The following is a 21,024-nucleotide window of genomic DNA, read 5'->3' as shown; positions in this document are numbered from 1 at the left end:
TTTTTCTTGAAGAAAAGAATTCTGGGATGTTGCTAGTTAAAATGATGGAGAAGAGAATAGTTAAACTAATAGTGTTTTACTAATGTCCCAGCAATACTTTTTTTTTCTTCTCTTCATTATTCCTCCCTCGTTCCTTGTTTTGAGGCTGTATTCCTTTGTTTTTTTATTTACCTAAGCTTTTTTGTTTTACTTTCTCAGGTTTTACTTCTATTCCCAGTGTCAGGGTTGTAGTGTAGGGCTCATTGAATTACCTTTGATTTGCCTTTTTATTTGCATTTTGAAAACTTTTCAAAGCAATTAAAATTTTGATTTCTTTAAAAACAAAAAAAGTCAAGTCCTTTAATTATGGTTTACATTTAACTTCTGTATTCCTTGATAATTCCTTTATTCCAAAATTAATAACTATTTTTAATGTTTTGTTCTTTCATTGCATATTACTATGTGTAGTTTCCTGCTCCACATACCCCTTTAACATATTGAACTTGGAGTTTTATTGTTTGTAGATTATGAAAATGATTTACTTAAGATAGAAAACCAATAAGATTATATTTCTAGAGAGAGCCCTGCTTGAGTGTACATATACAATTTTCTGCTTAAATTTTTCTTGGAAAAATATAGCTCTTAGAGTGTCAGATAAGAAATAGCATCTACCAGAACCTTTCCTTTTTATTTTGTAAATTGAGATCAGATCTACTGACTTCCTTACATTTGGTAGTGAGAGGGTTTTAATGATGGAAGAGGCCAGATAGGAGGACTGAATTCTAGCTGCTAAATGTTTTCTCCTCTGAGTTGTGATTTGTGATTCTGTATTATTTGTCCTGTCTCATCAGGTTTAAGAGCAGGATTAGCCGCTTCAATTGCTGGGAGTTCTATTATCAGCAAAATGTTGCTAGCAAATATCGATCCCTTTGGTGCTACACCATTTATTGACCCAGATCCAGAATCACTGTAAGAAAATACATTTGTTTTTATGAATATTTTATTTCAGATTTTCCCTTCCCTCCCCTTTCTTCCTCTCTCCTCTCCTCCCCACTCTATAACAATTTTGAAAGGACAACAAAAGTATATACATGTATGTATGTACATATACACATATGTTTGTTATACACGTGTGACATGTCTAAATATATAGCTAGATACCTGTCTCATATCTATTGTTTTCACTAATGAGATTAGGTTTTCAACAGATCATGTCTTATATTTATTTGTATCATTCATAGCACATTGGTCTTTGAAAAATGTTACAGTCTATGCTCAAAGATGAAGAGTGATTCTGACTCATTTTTATATGAAATCTCAACTTTGTTCATTTTTCCCTGAGAGAATAGTCAGATTCAATAAAGGGGATTCTAAATGCTACATTTGTGTGCAATGATTGCTCTTGTTTTTCATGTCCCTGATGTTATGTCTTATTTTTATTCTTAATCTAGAGAAGGATATTCAGAAAAATGTGTAATGAACAACTACTTTGGAATCGGATTAGATGCAAAAATTTCGTTAGAATTTAACAATAAGCGAGAGGAACATCCTGAAAAATGCAGGTAATTAAATTTTGCAGGCTATTGTAACTATTTTACTTAAACTCATGACTGTTTATTGATATTTGTTACAACAAAATGATTTTCATTTGGAGGAGAAATAATTAATATTTTACTGAAATTGCTTATTTTAGTACATTTAATAATTTTATTTTTAGGAGCCGAACGAAAAACATGATGTGGTATGGAGTCCTTGGAACCAAAGAGTTATTACAAAGGACCTATAAGAATTTAGAACAAAGAGTTCAGCTTGAGGTAAGATTATTTAGATAATTTTATTTTAATTTACTAAAATGCCATTTATGATGTTTATTTGACAATGCATTTGTGCTACCTTATATTTAAAAACCTGCCAGCCAAACCTTACTTGGATTGTGGTAATGAAATAATTTTTAAATTAGGCTTATCAAATCCCTGTAACATCATCTAGAAATATTAAAGGAGCATACTTCTTTACTATTAGACTTCAGGAATAATGACAACTACTTATTCTAATTCAAAAGAAAGATGATTATGTCTTGTAGAAAATGGGTTTTGTATTTACTCTTTCAATACATTATCTTTTAAACAATGTATTTGTGCAAAATGTAAAGTGTATTGTCTTGCTGAATAAAATTATAGGGATATTGATACTACTTTCATTTCTGAATACTATAATCATTTTTCCTTTACAAACATAACATATATTTGACCAATCTACTCTCTTACATATTATTTCCTCTCAATATTTTTTCTTAACTCTAATCTTGAGGATAATATGAATAATTTGGGGGAAAGATATATCCAGAATGAATGAAAGTTTGGGAGGGAAAAAGACAACAATATTCATTGCATACAGTTGATTTAATTATAATATTTTAATGCAAAATTTATTGAATTATTAAAATTTAGGTTTCAAATTCAGTACAGAAAACTCTTATCCAATAAATATTTACTGACTACCTATTAGGTATAGAATAATGTATTAAGTATTCTGGAGGAATATAAAGAATAGGACATGATTCCTCCCATTATATAAAAAGGATATATATTCAAATACCTGTAATATAATGCAAAGGTGAAAAACAATATAAAAATAAAAGAAGCATAAAATCCTATATTAGTATAAAAGAGTAGTAGGTTTGGTGGGGTTTTTTTTTTTGTTAGTATGGTAAGGAATGCAGTCCTACTAGTGTAATAGAAATAATTTATAGGATTGTAGGATTTTAAAAGGTGGAAAGAACAATCAAGGTCTGCTAGCCCAATAGGAAAAGTGAAGCACTTGGTATAAGTATTACAACTTCTTGCTGCTAACATACTATGCTCAAAATGGTACAAGACTATCCAACATGACCTGGTATGAGTTGCCCAACCTGAACTCTGCTCCTGACCATTGAGCTACTTCCCCATGGTCTCATGGTGTACTTAACATGACTCTGTGATTTAAGGATTACTTAGAGCTTTCGTGGCACCTCTCTAGATTTTGGGTCAGTGGGGACTGAGGTAAAATGCTTTGCCATTCTAGTCATATATCTAAGTATTTAGGGAACTTTGAACTTGATGTAGTGAAAGCAATCCCCAATGGGAAAGAGGGAGGTCAGTGAGGAGGGGAAGTCATGTCACTTTGGTTGTATCTATCTTTTATTTATTAAATATAGTGCTTTCTGCACAGATGTGATGGATTTTTAAAAATTCATTTAGGTGTAAATTCATTTAGGTGTAAAACTCTCTGTTAAATTCCTTCTCATACTTCATGGTATGAGGGTGACCCTGGGTTTTTTAAGATGATGCCATTAGAATTCAAATGATCTCTACCAAACTGGTGTCCAAGGACCAGCCTTGCTAAGTTCTAAAAGACTCTGTAATTCATGAAGACCTCTGAAATTCATTAAGTGTGGAAGGGTTGTGATTGGCATTGGTGGAAGGCCACTCAAACCAATAAAACATATATTTCCATAGTAAGTCAAGGGAATACAACCTCCCCCACCAAAAAGAAGAAAACAAATGACACCACTAGTTTAGTGTTTTAGAGAAGAAACAACATAGGACCTTTGTAAATCATTTTCTAAATTTTATCAGAATAAAAAAAACAACAACCCTTTTTGTTAGGTTTCCAACACTTCTGTTTTTCTTGTTGCTGTTTTTTAGGGGGATTTAATTGTCTAATAATTTCATGATAATTTACAATTTCACTTTCTACTGTAGTGTTATCCCAATGCCTCATTGTAGCAAGGAGGCAACACTGTATTCTGGAAGGCTGTGCTAATGTATCATAAGTTGTGGCAGGGCTGCAGAGTCCTATGACAACATCTATGCCTGTTTTCTGAAGTCTAGCCTAGTGTAGTTCTTAAGACACTCATTAAACAAGTTGGCCACAGGGTGCTGAGTGCAGTCTGCCCCCCCAGAAGTTATACTCAAGGAAACCAAGTCACAACTCTCTGAAGTCCTGAAATGTTACAAGTTCAGTACAGCTAGAGCACAAGCCTAGAATGATGGTCCATAATAAGTACCACGGGTTTGTTTTGCATCCATTTGTCTGAGATAACAGATTAGTTTAAGGACCATCCATCGCTACCAATAACCAGGAGAGATATGGGTTGCCTAGGGGCATTATTTGGTTTATTTTTCTTGTACTGAAAGCATAAAATATTATAGGAATTTTAGAAGGTATTTTTTTTTAGAAAATGTCAGAAATTAAAACCTATTTAATCATTAAACAACTTGTCTCAAAAAAACCTCATTAAATCTCACTTTCCTATTAAAAAAGTCATTTTCTTTAAACTGCTACTTCTGACACCTTATTTCTTAGTGAAATATAAAAAAGATTCATAAGAAAAGCTCATTATTGCTTCTTTATCTATCAAGCATATACTGAGGACATAAAACAGTGCAGTATAGTAACCATTGATTCATTATTAAATGAGATGTTTGTGAATCTTAAGGCACTAGTTAATGCTAGTTATGCCACTTACTAGCCGTGTGACTTTGGGAAGGTAACAATAACAATAATAATAATAGCAAGTATTTCTATAGTGCTTTAAGTTATGTGAAGCACTTTCTACTTATCTCATTTATATATATAAATGTTACTATATAACACACACACACACATATATATATATATAATGGGCATAGCTGCCCAAGTTACTTAACTTTTCTGGACCTCAGTTTCCTTTTCTATTAAAAAAAAAGAAATTTGACTAGATGATCTCTTAGGAGATATCCATCCCTATGATTCTTTGTTTTGTATACATCTAATATACATTTGAATATAGCAAGAAGAACCTTGCCCATATCCAAAAAAGTCTTACCATATGTTAGGATAAGTTTATTTGCTTGCTGTATAAACTTTAAAAAATATTTTGAAACCTTTACCATTTCATTTTTATTAGGAAGCAAATGGAGTAAAGTTTAAGTACTAAAGTTATTTTAGCTAACTGATTTTTGAAATCTTTCTTTTAGTGAGCTGTGGAGATGCAGGGCACAGGAATAATCTCTAGTAAATCTTGAGGCAGGGTATTTGTTTTGGTAACCTCAGATTTTATTTATTTATTATTCTTACATATCTAGGCCGCTAGACCGAGTTAAAATTCTGCCTCAGACACTAACTGCATGCTACTTAAATCTTAAGTTAAACCATCATAGGTTCTTTATCTGTTTTTATTTAAATTTATTTATTTGTTTGTTACACTAAGATATTGAGTTAACTTATTCCATCCTTCGCCTTCCATAGCACCTCCCTCTTAGTGTTGTTGTGAGGTCCACATGGGACATGACATATAAAGAGCTTTGTGAACCTTAAAGCCCTATGTAAATATTAGCTTTTTTAAATAGTATAATTGGGTGGAGGCAGAAAATGTAGATTTGGCAAAGTAATTTACCTAAATGACAGAACTCTCTCCAAAATCCAGTTACCTCTTGAACTTGAGTTAACCAACTATTTCACAATGTTATAGAATAAGCATAGAAGAATGAAATCAAGCTAGATCAACTATTCAAAAAGTATTCCTGGAGCATCTGAGAGAAGCTAGACATGATTTCAGTACAGAAGTTCTGTGGTGGCTGCCAGTTAAAATCACGGGCTGCTTGTTTTGAAAGCCTAATATTCCTATTTATATCTGGATTCGAATTTTTTAGGTGTTAATATTTAAAATTCCAGGTAATTAAATAAAGTTTTGATACATTATAATTTTATATTTTTTCTTAAAGCCTTAGAACATCAGTATCAAATTCAAGAACATTTGGGCTTATACATATTAAATGTAGAATTTCAGAAAACTTTGAAGTTTTTAAACTTGAACTTCAGGCTAATATGTACTAATGCCTATGTGTATTTAAACATTATTTTTAGAAAGATCTTGCACCAATTAAAAGTTTTTATATAAATTGATAATTATTTCATACATAATTGGTTTTGAAATAGCCTTAACTCATCTGTCTATTAAGCTTGTACCTTTCCTATTTGATATTTGAGTCTAGTCAGTTTGCTTATGAGCTCACATCCAAAAGCAGAAAATAGCAGTAATGAACTTGCCATCTTATTTGTAATTAATATTTGTATAATAGTTATTTATTGTTTTAAGAAACTTTGGGCTTTACTGAGAAATATAATTCTATAAGATATTTTTAGGTATTGACTCATTTTAGGACAATCCTAGAAAAATATGAGTTTCATTCACCAATATGTCAGTGTATTAATGATCAGTTGTCTAGGTTGCACAGTAGATAGAGCACAGGGCCTGGTGTCAGGAAGACCTGAATTCAAAAGTGCCCTCAGATACTTTACTAGCTGACTGATCCTGAGCATGTCATTAACCTCTGTCTTCCTCAGCCTCAACTGTTTAGTGGGGATAGAAAGGTAGTTAGTTGTTGCAATGGATAAGTGTCAGGCCTTAAGCCAGAAAAACTCATCTTCCTGAGTTCAAATCTGGCCTCAGACATTTATTGGCTGTGTGACCCTGAGCAAGTCATTTTATCCTGTTTGCCTCAGTTCTTCATCTTTAAAATAAGATGGAGAAGAAAATGGCAAACCACTCTGGTATCTTTGCTAAACAAAACAAAACAAAACAAAACAAAACAAAACAAAACAAAACAAAACAAAACAAAACAACAGCAGCCCAAATGGGGTCATGAAGAGTCAAATACAACTTGAAATGACTGAACAACTACAAAAGTAGGGATGTTATACCTGAAAAGCACGATAAAATGTAAACTATTATTGTTATTATTTGATGAATTTATTACTAGATGATAAATGTGAATGGATGAATGAGTGATAAAGCATTTCTTATGATTGATTGAACTACAATACAAAATAAACAAAAGGTACACTGGTTCTTTGTATCATTCTAGTAGCAATACTGATTTTCTTTGACCTCTAAGTTTTACTTTTAAAATAATGATTTTATGTGTAATAATAATGTTTTTTAGAAATAAGTATCATTTATGACAAAATTTTAATCAAACATAGTAAAAACAATACATATCACAAGAAAGCAATGCCCTCAGAACACTTGATTCTAGGCTAAATAGATAGCCTTCATCCATATCTTTTGCCTTGTAGATTACATATAAAAAAGATGACATATTTGTCAAGACTTATCTGGATCTTGTCTCAAACACATCCATCTTTATGACTTTACCCAAGTGTCTTATCCTCAGTAAAGTTGTCCTTGATCACTTCAGTCCAACAAACATCTCCCTTTTGGCTAATTTTTTTTTCTCTATCCTACCTCATTTGGTACTTCATTGTGCTATTCCCAGGTCAATTTCATTGATGTTTTTGTCTTTTAATTAGATTACAAGGCCTTTGAGGGTAGGACTCTTGATACTTTTATATATCTTCTCACATCAGAAAAACACCTGTGTAAGAGGAATGCAAAGTTTAGGTGAGGCAACCTATTTCTCTTTAATTTCAATTTCTTTTGTCTAACAGTACAATTTGAGGATGTGAAATGATGATCACATATTGTTCTATGCCTATTCAAGGACTGGATATACGAACAAGATGAATTAAGCAAGAGAGAATAGCTTTTAAAAGCAACTCACCTATGTGGGCTGATTCTCCTGAATCAGCTGTTACAGTTTTGTTTTTATGTTTGCTTTTTCTGTACAGCCAATGCTCACCAATAAAACTGCGGTTTTGTATTTCTAAATTTCCCAAATACTTGTTCTCTTTTTTCAGTTATGGCTTTCCAATGACCATGTTTTTGTTTAATAATGCATATCAAAAAAAACAAATTGTAATTTGCATTTAAAATTGATCAATCATCCCACAATCAAGAAGTCTTTATTAAGCTCCTACTAAGGTCCAAGCATCATGCTATGTGCTGAAGATAGGCAAAGCAGTTGATCACAAGGAGTTTAAATTCTATCAAAAGGGAAACCATGTATACATATATGTGTGTGTATGTGTATATACATTTGTATGTATATATAACTTCCCCAAAGCCTTAGTGCAGTGTTAAAGCTATTAAGGCTTAAAATTACACTAAGACTTTTGGAAGACCCTGTATAAATATGTACACATGTATATACAAAAATATACACAAAATAAAAAAATTTGGGGTAAATATAGGAGAGAGAAGAAAATTATTAGAAAAATTATTTAAATACTGTCTTAAAGTCATTTGCACATCAGTGAGGAAAGGCATTTAATTGTAGTAATGAAAAAAATATGAACAACTACAATATCATTTGATAGTCAATTGGTAAAATATTTAAGTAAATAGGCAAAAACATTTTCCTACCCACTAGAACTGTTTTCATTTAAGTAGTAGTTTAGTCTTCATTTGAGTGATGAGTAAAGTGAGAGCTTTAGGATGCTTTTTTTCATATTTTCTTTTATTTGGGTTATTCTGTGCTTAATTCTTCAAGGATCTATGATTTCATTTATGTGTCTATTGTATTTCCCATAAAGAACAGTGATTATCCATTCCTAAGGAGATTAATAGGTAACTGTGGTTAATGGAACTTGTTTATTGATGGCCAGCCCACTGCTGCTGCTTCTCCAAATTCAGATACTTCCTTTTACAATAGACAGTCTACCAAAAATCCCATCATCAAAGTCTTTCTAGCTTGTACTCCATAGAGACAGCATTCAAGAACCCAGGGTTGCCTTTATATCATTGATTGTCATCAGAATAGAATTTTAATCAAATTAGATAATCAATATATTTTAAAAATTCATATAGATTTTTGTAATTGTGTAAATTACAATATGGAAAAATTATGAAGTATTTCCAGACTTCTTTACTATGGTGGTTTATACTTAGGTTTTTTTTTTAATTATTTAGTTGGAAATTAAGACCTTCAGAATGTGAGGAATTTGTTTCCAAGATAACTAACATGACTGATAACATTCTCCATCTTTACTTTCTTTGAGTGTCGAAAAAATTAAGATCTTAGGAACTAACCTGCAATTTTTTTCCTTTCCATTAACACTGACATATCTTATATTTCAGTGCGATGGACAATATATTCCCCTTCCTAGTCTACAAGGAATAGCAGTATTGAATATCCCAAGTTATGCTGGAGGTACTAATTTCTGGGGCGGAACTAAAGAGGATGATGTAAGTAGAATTAATAAATTATTCACAATATTTGTTGATAAAAACTCTGTGATCTTCTTCACTGTAATTATTCTTTTCACATTTTTTTAAACCCTTACCTTCTGTCTTAGAATCAATACTGTGTATTCGCTCCTAGGCAATGGGGGAATAAGTTACTTGCCAAGATCACACAGCCTATTCACTTTTAACTTAGAAAATTAACAAAAAGATATGCCAGTCAATCAACAATCATTTATTATGCACTATGAACCAGACACTTGCCAACCAAGAGAATATAAAACAAGCAAAAAGTTCCTTTCATCAGGGAGCTTGTACACTAATTGGGAAGACAAGACAAAAAGAAAGTGAAAAATTAAGGGGTGAATAGAAGAGAAAGTATCTGGGACAAGGGCATGATGGAGAAGATCTGAGGACACATGAAACAATCTAATCATTCTCCACACACATATACACATGCTTTCTATTAGTTTTAAGTTGGGGAAATTATTTTACTTGGTGCTTCATGTAAATAATTTCCAACTGAATCTACTTTTAACTACCATGAATTTGAGATCAGGAGACAATTTCAAGAGAATATATGAAAATAAGAAAAAAGAATATTTGCTTTAACTTGATGGAGATGAAAAAGAGGTCCTCTCATCTTTGGTTTATTGTTTTACAGTTCCCTCTGATTTCTCATAACTCTCTCCTCCATTCTCCTACCATGAACATATAAAATGAAATATGAAGATAAATTGGAAAGATATTTCATTCTTTTTTGTGATGTGCAGTCAAGAAAATTGCAATAAAGATAATTTCAAAACACACTAGAGTGATTTTATTTGAAATACATTCAAATTTGCCCAATGTAAATTTGAATCCTGTCTCTACTGTTTAATTTCTACCTGTGTGACCTCAGGTAATGACCTCAGCTTTGGGATCCCCAAGTTCTTTTTATAAAATATGAAAAAGTTGGACTTCCACCTTTGAAATGTGTGAATATGTACTTTAAGTATTTTTGTATTACGTTGGTGGTCCTAAAATGATAGTAGATCATCAAATTGTTGGGCAATTTATTGTCCTCAATAGGCTTGAATGTTTCTTGATGTTACTACTGAAAGAAATATATCAATTTTTCACAAATAATTTAATTTCCATATTAATGTCAGAAACAAATGACTATTTACTGAGACATTTTCATGCATGCTTATTAAGATACCATTTAACATTTAATATAACTCGTATATTACCTGATTTTTTTTCTGTGTGGAATGATTATTACTTTATTGTTAATATAAAAGGATTATTTTTGGAGAGCTGAGGGAAAAATATAAACAAATAAAAAAAATAAACTGTTTAAAAATAAAAAGGTTCATGGAAATATATGTACCTATAAACACAAAGCATGATAATTTTCCAATAGTGATTTCGTTTCTACATTAATCACCAAAAATAAAATTCTATTTACCATGAAATTTATATATACATTTATTCATCATAATTATTGTTATTTTTAAATACTTTAAACACATTTTAAATACTTTAAGTAAATTTTTAAATCAATACTGTATATTGATTCCAAGGCAGAAGTGTAGTAAGGGCTAGGAAGTAGGGGTTAAGTGACTTGCCCAGGGTCACACAGCTAAAAGTGTTTGAGGCCAAAATTAAACCCAGGTCCTCCCACCTCTAGATCTGACTCTCTATCCACTGAGCCACATAACTGCCCCCTGTTTATAATTATCTGATAAATTTCCTTCAAGCATGGAGCCTGTTAGAACACTTTAACTGACATAGATAAAAATTTCAGTTTACCACCTTTAAACTTACCAAGTTTATCTCATCTTATAAGGTTTTTGAATTTTCTAATATGTATGCATCATTTAGGTAAGAGAATTTTGGTGTACTCAGAAGCTTGTGAAACTTTTTGAAAGCTGCTTTATGCTAGTATGAAACATTTACAAATACACTGGACACCTACAAAATAACTTTAAAAGTTTGCTTTCTAAGGAGAGAGAGATGTGAAAGTTGTATCCACATAGTTTCTGGAACACTTATATTATTGTACATATGTTAACAGCTTGCTTTCATTATACCTTTGTGTATAATTATATCTTTTTTTCTATTTCTTTTCTTTTGTTGGTAGATAATGTCCTGATACAAGAGAATCAGCTTCCACATTTTACCCGCTGTTCTCTTCATTTTTTAAATCATAAGTGCTTTTATACTACAGAACACTTTGTTGCCAAGAATTGACTTTTTTAGACTTACGTTGTGCCTCACGCTTGTAACCTAACATTTTGTCTAACCTTGGGCCTTTCTCTCAATATGCACTTATTTTGTTTTAGATATTTACCGCACCATCATTTGATGACAAGATACTGGAGGTCGTTGCAGTATTTGGTAGCATGCAGATGGCGATGTCCAGAGTCATAAAACTACAGCACCACCGAATAGCTCAGGTCTGTGTCTTTTTGCAAAGTCTGACAGCAGGTCTTAGACCAGGAAAATGAGAGTTCATTTAATCAATGCTGACGCCAGATACTATTTTGTAAAATGTTGACTTTGTTTTATCAACTGTGCAAGTCACCATAACTGATGAACAAAATACAGCAACATATCCCTCTCTGGGTGATCCTGGCTAGAAGTCACAGCCTCCCAAATGGAACTGGGTGCAGGTGGATTGTAATCCAGGTGTATTTGTGCTATAAAGTAACATCTTTGTTTCATTTCAGTGTCGGTCTGTAAAGATCACCATACTTGGCGATGAAGGGGTGCCAGTACAAGTGGATGGAGAGGCCTGGATCCAGCCTCCAGGGATTATTAAAATTGTGCACAAAAACAGAGCTCAGATGTTAACAAGAGACAGAGTATGTAACAGGAACCATTTTGCTGCCCATGTCTAGTTTGCTATAAAGCCTTTTGTTAAAAACAACAACACTTGTCACTGAACTCATTTTGGGAAATAGAAAATAAAGGAAAGACTAGGATTCCTCTTTGTATTAGAAACTCAAATGAGCTTCCTGTGCTAAGATCATGGACTCATGATGAGCTCATGTGCTCACTAATTTTAAGATTAAACATTTAAAACAAAAAAAAACCCCTTTGTTTTCTGCCCCATATTTATCTGCACTTAGAGATTAAAATAGAAAATTCAGGCACTTCAATTTTTCAGTACTATGTAATTTTATAAATAGGTTTGTGTGTGTATATACATATGTATGCATGCATATTTGTGTCCATATACATATTTTTGTTTTCCTTCTGCTACAATAAAAATTATATACATTATGTAATTATATACTCATATACATAATTATACACTCATGTAATATATAGGTATCTATGTAGAGGTATCCCTATATTAAATATATAGGTATAGAGAGAGAGATATGCCTATATAACAGATAGGTATATGTATATAAATATGATTATATACAACATACAATGCATTTTGTATTATATTGTATATTTGTGTTAGATTGTATGACTGTAACAATATACAAATATATGTATCTATATAACTGAAATCAGTATTGCCACGAGAATGATACAAAGAACCAGTGTACCTTTTGTTTATTTTGCATTGTAGTTCAATCAATCATAAGAAATGCTTTTTCACTCATTCATGAATTCATTCATCGATTCACATTTATCATCTAATAATAAATTCACCAAATAATAATAATAATAATAATTTACATTTCATCCAGTGTATTTCCCATATTTTTCAGTGGATTTAGTATGAAGTTTAATTGGAAAAACCTTGCTTTCATGCAACATTAATATGAGCTTTGCAAATGCTTATTTAATTTGTTTGCAATCTAATAATTCACTATTGAATTCAATAGGCTTTTGAAAATACCCTCAAATCTTGGGAAGACAAACAGAAGTATGATGCTGGTAAGGTACCCCCTCGACCTCAGCAATATCTTCAACAAGCTGTTGATTTAGCAACAGAAGAGGAAGTTAACCTGATGCAGCACTGTTCACAGGCAGCTGAAGAACTCATTACAAGGTAAGCATGAACAAACTGATTGGATTGGATCAACCAATCAACAAGTGTTTATTATTAAGCCTACTTGTACTTGGCTATAGACAAGCTATGATATGATAAAGACAAGATCATTCTTATTCGGAAGACACATTTAGAGTAGGAAACAATATAGATAGCATACAAAACATGTTCATATGCTATATGCAAAACCTTAAAGCACTGTGTAAATGCTAGTTAAATATTATTATTATTCACAATAAGGATTAGCCTATTTCCTTTTCTAACTATCTTTTACCTTTAACATCCTTCAGCCCACTTTTTGCAACCAAATTATTACTGTATACTTCCATTTTAGAAACATTTCTACCAAAAATGGTGAAAATAAAGTTTTAGCATTTAAGATTCTGTGAAAAGGAAAATGTACTTTGAGAGAAGTTATATTCTCCAATGGTGCAAGATAAATAAAGAGTTAATAAATTTTTGTTATTTCAAATAATGTATAAATAAGTCACTGGCTAAGCTTTGACACTTTGGGTATAAATTTTTTTGTTTGTTTGTTATAAAGGTGTTTGTTGTAATAGAATTTGAGTTAAACCAAGAGTGCTTAGACAGACTTTCTCCCCCTATATTGGATACATTTTGTTTTGAAAGCAAAATAGTTTTATTTAATGTACTTAACTATTTTACCATCTTTGGACATTTTCTATACTCATATGTCCCCCCCACCTGCATCCTGATCCCACAAGACTCCACAATAATGATCCTCCCACCCCAAGGCAGGCTTCTAAAATGTGGTTTTGTATTTAGAATCTGTGAAGCGGCAAAAGTACACAGTCTTTTGGAGCAAGAGTTAGCTCATGCTGTGAATGCATGTTCTCATGCCCTGAATAAAGCCAACCCAAGGTTTCCTGAGGTAAGAAGTTATACAAAATATAATTAACAAAATGTAATCTTTTATTTAGATTTCAATTCACTGTGTTTTCCAGTGTATTGAGGTTATCTTTGATAGCTAACAAATAACATACTTAAGAATACCCAGAATCTTAAGAGAAATGAGCAATTTATATTGATGTTTGTGTCTTAATTTGGGGCCCATTTCTTTCTTTTTTCTTTTCTTTTCTCTTCTTTTTCTTTTGCACTTTACTTTGGATTCCATTTTCTGGGTAGCACTAAAATGCTTTTAGTCCTAATTGATCCTCATTTCAAATAACTTTTTAAAGGTGACCTTTCACACATTTCTCTTCATCCCATTCCTTCTTTTTCCTTTTCCCTTAAACAATTCTCTCTACTTCGCTTTCCATGTTTCCCTATCTTTCATATGATTCCAAATGAATAGAATCCCAGGTTTTCTCTCTAAGCATTTTAATCAAGGATGTGTAGGATTTTTCAAATATGCAGGCTAAAATTATTCTTGTTTAATGTTTATATATTCAATTCAAAGTAGATAGATTTAATAATTAAAAAACTTGTTTTCTTTTTATTCAAATGGATAAAATGCCTTTGTTTATTAAAAGGTAACTCCTCTAGAGAGATGTTCCTATTCTGAATGAATTATAAAAAGAAATCATAAGAAAATTTCATTCTTTTACCATAGTGGATAGGTTCTCTGTCTTTGGAATCTGGAAGGTCTGGATTCAAACCACATTTTACAAGCTGTGTTGACTTTCTTCTTTCCCTTTGCCATGGCCTCGAGGTCACAGAGAATAATGTAAAGAAGAACTTTATTAGCAAGCATAACTATGAGAAACAAATAGAAACAATGAAGACATAATTTTATATGTTTATATCTTTTTATCAAATATTGCCTTCTCTAATGAGGGGAGGGGAAATAGGAAGGGAAATACCTGGGAATTTTAATGTAACAGATAGGTAGATAGATAGATAGATAGATAGATAGTAAGAGAGAGAAAGAGAGTGAGCTGTACAATCTAAATTCTGTTCCTACAAGACTATAGAACATATATGCTTTAACCTCTTCTTTTTCCCTGACCCATCCTTGAGACTTCTAGGCACCACTCTTCCTTCATCTCTCTCCAGCCTTCACTAATCCTATTTTCCAAAGAGCCCTACCTCTTGTTTATCACAATTTTCCTCTTACATAAAGCCCAGTTCATGATTGCTTTTGTTGCCAGGGCAACAACTTAAGTGCACTTGAACATCACTGTCAGCATTGAATTTAGCTTGGCTGGCTAAGTGCTGCTGACTCACCCCTTTGGTGGTCCCAGCTGGACCTGTTTGCTCCTTCAGTTGTCTAGGTTCCTTTTCTTTAGTCTCTGAAGACATCATTTCTTTCTTGTGGGTTTCTCCTTTGTCTAGATGGCTGAATGATTCAGTTTCTCTATTGGGAAACTGCCCCTTTTCCTACCATGGTTGCAGGTGGAACTTAACACAAGACCTTTTAACACTAAGGCTCCAAGGTTAGCAATTATTTTTAACCTTCAAGCTCAGCAGAACCTTGGCTTGTTAGTCTCAGCATGGCATTATCCAGGATAATACACATTTTGTTGTAACCCTAATTATTATTTCATGAGTTTCCTGTCACTGAATCATAGTAGCTTCCCCTTTCCTAATCCTTCGGATCACTCCCTTACCCCCAGTAAACTGTGGGAGCTCAGGCAATTCATTTAATTTTCTGGGCCTCATTTTCCTTATCTCCTCATAATGGCTGTAGGATAACCACCTCACAGGGTGATTGTGAGATTAAATGAAATAATGCATTGATTTTAAATAATTATGTACATCCATTTTGTTATTATTATTATCATTATCACTTCCTTCAAATGAAGTTACATATCTTTTCTTACCCATGATTTAATAAATATAAATAGCTCATAGATCAGCAATTCATCTGTAAACAATTAACTTAGAGAGTTACCTAGAGCACTCAGCACCTATTGTCATACAGGGAATACATATCAAAGGCAGGACTTGAACCTGCATGTTCTTGACTCTTGGGCCAACCTTCTATTCATTGTGTCATGCTTTCAATAAGTTACTTAATTAAGTTAGCATGAAAACAAGAATTTGACCCCATGTTTGGGACCAAAAAGAGATCTGAATAGAATCATATGACACAATTACTGATAATTTAGTTAATGCTATCTTTCCTTTGAAGTTTTTCTCTTGGGTTTTCAAGTGAATGTGTTTTTAAAAGTGGGAAACTGAATATATTTGCTGGAGGCAGATGATTACATTCTTTTAGCCCATAGATATAAGATATAGAAGAAAGAGGCAAATGGAATGGGTTAAAATGATACATTATAAGGAATATTGGTAGTTCAAATGACTTTGGAAAATTACTGGCAAGGCCAATTTTTCTAAAGAATCTAAGTATTTTGTTGATTACCAATAAATGAATCACAGTTTATTTCAGTACCACTTATATCTCTGATGTTCTTCTTTTCCAGAGTCTTACCAGAGACACTGCCATCGAAATAGCTGTCAATGTGAAGGCACTAAATAATGAAACTGAGTCTTTACTAATTGGGAGAGTTCCTTTGGTAAGGGAAGGGAGAGAAATGTTTGATATTAGGGCAGTGATGAGGGAATTCATTGGAAGGCCTCAGATTCACTGACAAACCTTTGCTCATTAGATTTAGATATTTCCTGTCTCTTTTTCTAAGTTCTTTCTTCTAGGTAAAAGCAAGTAAAATCTGCCCCAGGTGCTGTGCCATATTGTATGTGGCCATATTGTAGATTTAGTTGTAGAGTGTGTGTGTGTGTGTGTGTGTGTGTGTGAGAGAGAGAGAGAGAGAGAGAGAGAGAGAGAGAGAGAGAGAGAGAGACAGAGACAGAGACAGAGACAGAGAGACAGAGAGACAGAGAGACAGAGAGAGAAAGGGAAGGAGGGAGGGAGAGAGAGAGAGAGAATAAGAGAGTGAGAGAGAGAGTGAGAGAGAGAGAGAGAGAGAGAGAGAGAGAGAGAGAGAGAGAGAGAGAGAGAGAGCTCTATTTGCCCAGAAGGGGGCAAATGTGAATGTGTAACATGACTGGTTTTGCCCTAATGTACACCATTCAAACAAAGGTTATTCTTTAGACTGTCTTAACATAGTACCAGAAGAACCTTGGAGTGTTGAATTTTGTTGGAAACATGGTCTTAGTTTCCTAAGGCAGGGATTCTTAATTAAATTTTTTTTTCATTGACTTCTTTGGCAGTTTGTTTAAGTCTATGAACTCCTCCCCAGAATAGTGTTTCAAAATGTATAAAATTACAAAGGAAACCAGTTATATTGAAATACAATTATAAAAATAAAAAAAAAACAACAAAACCAAGAACAAGTTCCTGAACTCTAAGTTAAGAACCCCAGGCCTAGGATTTGTTTCTGAGAATGTAGTTAAAATCCAATCTAGAACTCACAGTCTACAAATTTCAAATGCAATGTAGAGCACTACAGCACTTATGTTCTGTTATAATTATGAGAGTAAAACTTTCAGTGCAGTTGTTTTTCAGTCGTGTCCAACTCTTCCTGACCGCATTTGGGGTTTTCTTGGCAAAGATACTGGAGTGGCTCACCACTTCTTTCTCCCTCTGCCTCATGAAATGTTTCTTGGTAATGGTTCACAATGGCATGCTCTGTAAGTTTTACTGGTGTAGTTAGTCCAGAGTGATCAATCCCTCATCCTAGTTCTGTTGTGACAATTCAGCAAACATTTACTTAGTATCTGTTTTATGCAAGGCAGAGATTTTTAAGTGAATGACTTGGCATATATAGTGCAAACTCTGGAGCCAGGAAAATTTCAATTAAATTCTGTTCCTGACCCATACCCGAAGATCCTGGCTAAATCACTTAACCTCCCAGGGAAATCCTTTAAAATTGTCAAGTTGCCTATGGGTTCCTAAACTGCAATAGTGAAAAGAATTTTCATACTGAATAATTCCCCAAACAAATGAAATCATTGGTCTTGACCAATCTCTAGCACCCACCCTCCAACCCCTATTCCTTCCCCCAGTTTTCTATCATATACATAAGAGGCATGAAATAAATGTTTGCTTAATTGACACAATAGAACTGGAATGAAAGGGTGATTATTTTTGGCTATTTTTGCCTGGATATAGGCAAAAGATGATAGATGGATAATGGAAAGAATGTTAGGCTTAAAAATAAAAGTGAATATGTTTTGTAATAGAAGTATTTGTGTTCTATGAATATGAAGAAAGGATATGTTAATATTATCAAGAAATATTTTATGTTTGCATGTTTAAAGTGACCTTTGTTACTGTATTATATATATATTTGATTCATATGCATATATATGTGCATATATGAGTGGCAATTATTTGCTATGGGAATGATATTAAGGTTTATTTGTAGAAATTAGTTATAGAACAAATGTATCAGTTTCACAAGGGATGTATTTGAACTCAAAGAAAGATATCAAAAAGAGTTGGAACTCCCACTGTTTTGTGGATGAATAAGAATGAAGATTGTCTCTTTTGCATAACTACAAAGAATAAGTTTTGCTTATATCAAGTTAAAAATATCCAGCAAATTACAAATTTAACTTAGTTTAATTCAACATTTGTTAAATACTTATGTGAAGAGAATTATGTCAGGTACTGAAGCTATAAAGATGAAAACCCACATGGCCCCTGACTTAAAAAGAGCTTAGAATCTAGTAGGATCAAAGAACAAGTTATCAAAAATGACACTAATACAAATTAGAATGTCAGAAGAATATGAAAAAGTTCAAAGTAGAACAGCAAACAAGACACCCCGAGAAAGAGGATAACAAATACATAGAGGAGAGAGAGAGAGAAGAATGTGCCAGACAAATCAAACAGCCACCATTAATTACTTTAACTATAATTTCCTGTCAGATCTTAATGGAAATAGTCTAGGACTGTGAACTCAAGAGCCTTGGGAATAGTAGTGCTCATGAAACCACCAAACTTGCATTTAGCCCAGACCCTGTAGCCAGCACTGAAGGAAAAAACCATTGTATATGAGTGATATTCTTTTCTCATAATCACCAGCAAAAATTGCTGAACAACTTTCACCATCAAACAGATAGATATGAGTTGTGGCAGTCAGAGCATTCCCCCAAACCACTCACTGGTTCTGTTTTTAGTTCATCCCTCACAGGCATCATCTGTGGAGGCAGTTCCTATGGAGAAGGGGCCAGTTGTTGCCACAACAGCCAACCTATTATCATTCACAGGGCAGCCTAGCTGAAGCAAAACACTAAAGGGTATACAGGAGACAGTATGTTCCAGATAATTCAAACCACTACCACGATCTACCCTTACACCCTTTTGGAAATAGTCCATGACTCTGAACCCAAGAACCTTGGATATTGCAATGATTAAAAAGTGACTTTCTTCTTGGAGAATACAGTTTTATTCTTTTCACCCCTTTTTATCTGTCATTTGACTAGATGTATATTAATTTTCTGCTTCACCTTAGTCTCCACAATTATTCTCCAAAGACATTTTTTCCAAATGTCATGCACATTTTTCTTACACTTGCTCTATCTATCAAGTCACTCAAAAGGTATCTATCCAAGCAGTTCTCATAAAACAAGTCCTGGAGCATCATTTTCTGTATCTACATGGTCTTATGCTGCTTATTTGAGAAGTATGTTTATTCTACATAATTGGACTAGCTAGTCTGAGGAAAAGTAATTTCCTACCTATTTATGTAGAGGAAGAAAACAAGCCAATAATAATTCACATGAATAGAAATGTTAGAAGGCTGCATATTTATCCTGTGAGGTTACTAAAGGTACACCAGCTGCTGATGATATCATTGAGAAGCAAGGATTAGAGCAAGTATGGAAAGGATATTGTGTTTCATATAGTGAATTAGAAAAAAAAACATTTTTCATTGCTAATTAGATGAATAAAGTTTGTGTAAAGTTTCTTTCAAAATAAAGGAATGTTTTTAATCCTCTGGTAAATAGCAGTTGGAATCTCCGCATGAAGAATTGGTAACCAATGCATTACATGGTGTGGAGGTGGAATTACAGAAACTATCAGATATTCCATGGCTTCATGGTGTCCTGCATTCAAATGATGATGAGGTTTGTGAAGTTGGATTTATTTCTATATGAATTTTGTTCTTTTTTACATTAAAAATAAGAAAAATGATATACAAAACAGATTAAACCATTAAGAATAACCTTGATTTTTTTTCATTCTATATTGGGACAAACTTAGGAATTCTGACTTTTGGTTGCCTGCTTCTGCAGGAGAATTTAAAAGTCCTTATATAGAGGTAGCCAGGGAGCATAAGCATGCTTTTAATTAATCACTGGATAAGGAAAATTGCTCAAAGTTAGACTTATTTCATAATATTGACCCTTAGAGGAAATATCCAAGGATTGTCTTTATTATACCAGTGAGTTTCTCTTCTCAAAATAGCATAAAAGTGACTTATTTTAAAATCTGTTTCAAACAGGATCCTCCTTTGGATTATACCAAAAGAAACAAAAGCACCATGTTTCGCATAGTGCCCAAATTTAAGAAGGAGAAGGTGCAGAAGCTGAAGGGGAGCCCACTACCTGGTAGGTGCTCCATAAGACAAGCAGCAGCATATTCTCATTGCAAGAGAACTGATGAAGATAATGTTGCACCCAAAATATGTATAAAGGATTCGGGGGACATTCATATGTATCAGTTGTAACTCTTTTTTTGCCTTCTACTTTGCTTGGTGGATGTTAGTGTATTTATATTTGGATGGTTCTTTATCCTCCTAAACAGCAATTCAATATAGTGGTATGTGTCTTGTCTTTCTACTTCAAAGGAAAAGATCCAGATACTTTAGATTCCTATAATGGAGTATAGCAGCTTTCATCTGCTCCTTTTAACCTACTAAATATATTTCCCTACTAGCCATACATTCTCTTTTTTTCTCTCTTAAGTATAGAATCTCACCCTGCTGTTTTCACTGACCCCAACCAAAACACACGCGCGCACACACACACACACACACACACACACACACACACACTCAAGCGCACACAC

General features: G+C 33.1%; 1 protein-coding gene across 11 annotated transcripts in view; it reads left to right on the top strand.

Moving 5' to 3' along the window:
• DGKH (diacylglycerol kinase eta) overlaps positions 1 to 21,024 on the top strand; it is a 239,208-nt gene that overhangs the window by 198,004 nt on the left and 20,180 nt on the right. For all 11 annotated transcript variants that reach the window (XM_001363032.4, XM_016425028.2, XM_056807290.1 and 8 more), the window contains 11 exons: positions 831 to 948; positions 1,431 to 1,541; positions 1,697 to 1,793; positions 8,981 to 9,088; positions 11,413 to 11,526; positions 11,800 to 11,934; positions 12,916 to 13,082; positions 13,869 to 13,974; positions 16,469 to 16,561; positions 19,962 to 20,081; positions 20,459 to 20,564. In XM_001363032.4, the coding sequence (XP_001363069.2) occupies positions 831 to 948; positions 1,431 to 1,541; positions 1,697 to 1,793; positions 8,981 to 9,088; positions 11,413 to 11,526; positions 11,800 to 11,934; positions 12,916 to 13,082; positions 13,869 to 13,974; positions 16,469 to 16,561; positions 19,962 to 20,081; positions 20,459 to 20,564 (1,275 nt within the window). The remainder of the gene's footprint in view (positions 1 to 830; positions 949 to 1,430; positions 1,542 to 1,696; positions 1,794 to 8,980; positions 9,089 to 11,412; positions 11,527 to 11,799; positions 11,935 to 12,915; positions 13,083 to 13,868; positions 13,975 to 16,468; positions 16,562 to 19,961; positions 20,082 to 20,458; positions 20,565 to 21,024) is intronic.

Source organism: Monodelphis domestica, chromosome 8, assembly GCF_027887165.1.
Source record: "Monodelphis domestica isolate mMonDom1 chromosome 8, mMonDom1.pri, whole genome shotgun sequence".
Classification (NCBI taxonomy): domain Eukaryota; kingdom Metazoa; phylum Chordata; class Mammalia; order Didelphimorphia; family Didelphidae; genus Monodelphis; species Monodelphis domestica.
The sequence above is the reverse complement of the archived record's forward strand: the minus strand, read 5'-3'. Positions and strand labels throughout refer to the sequence as shown.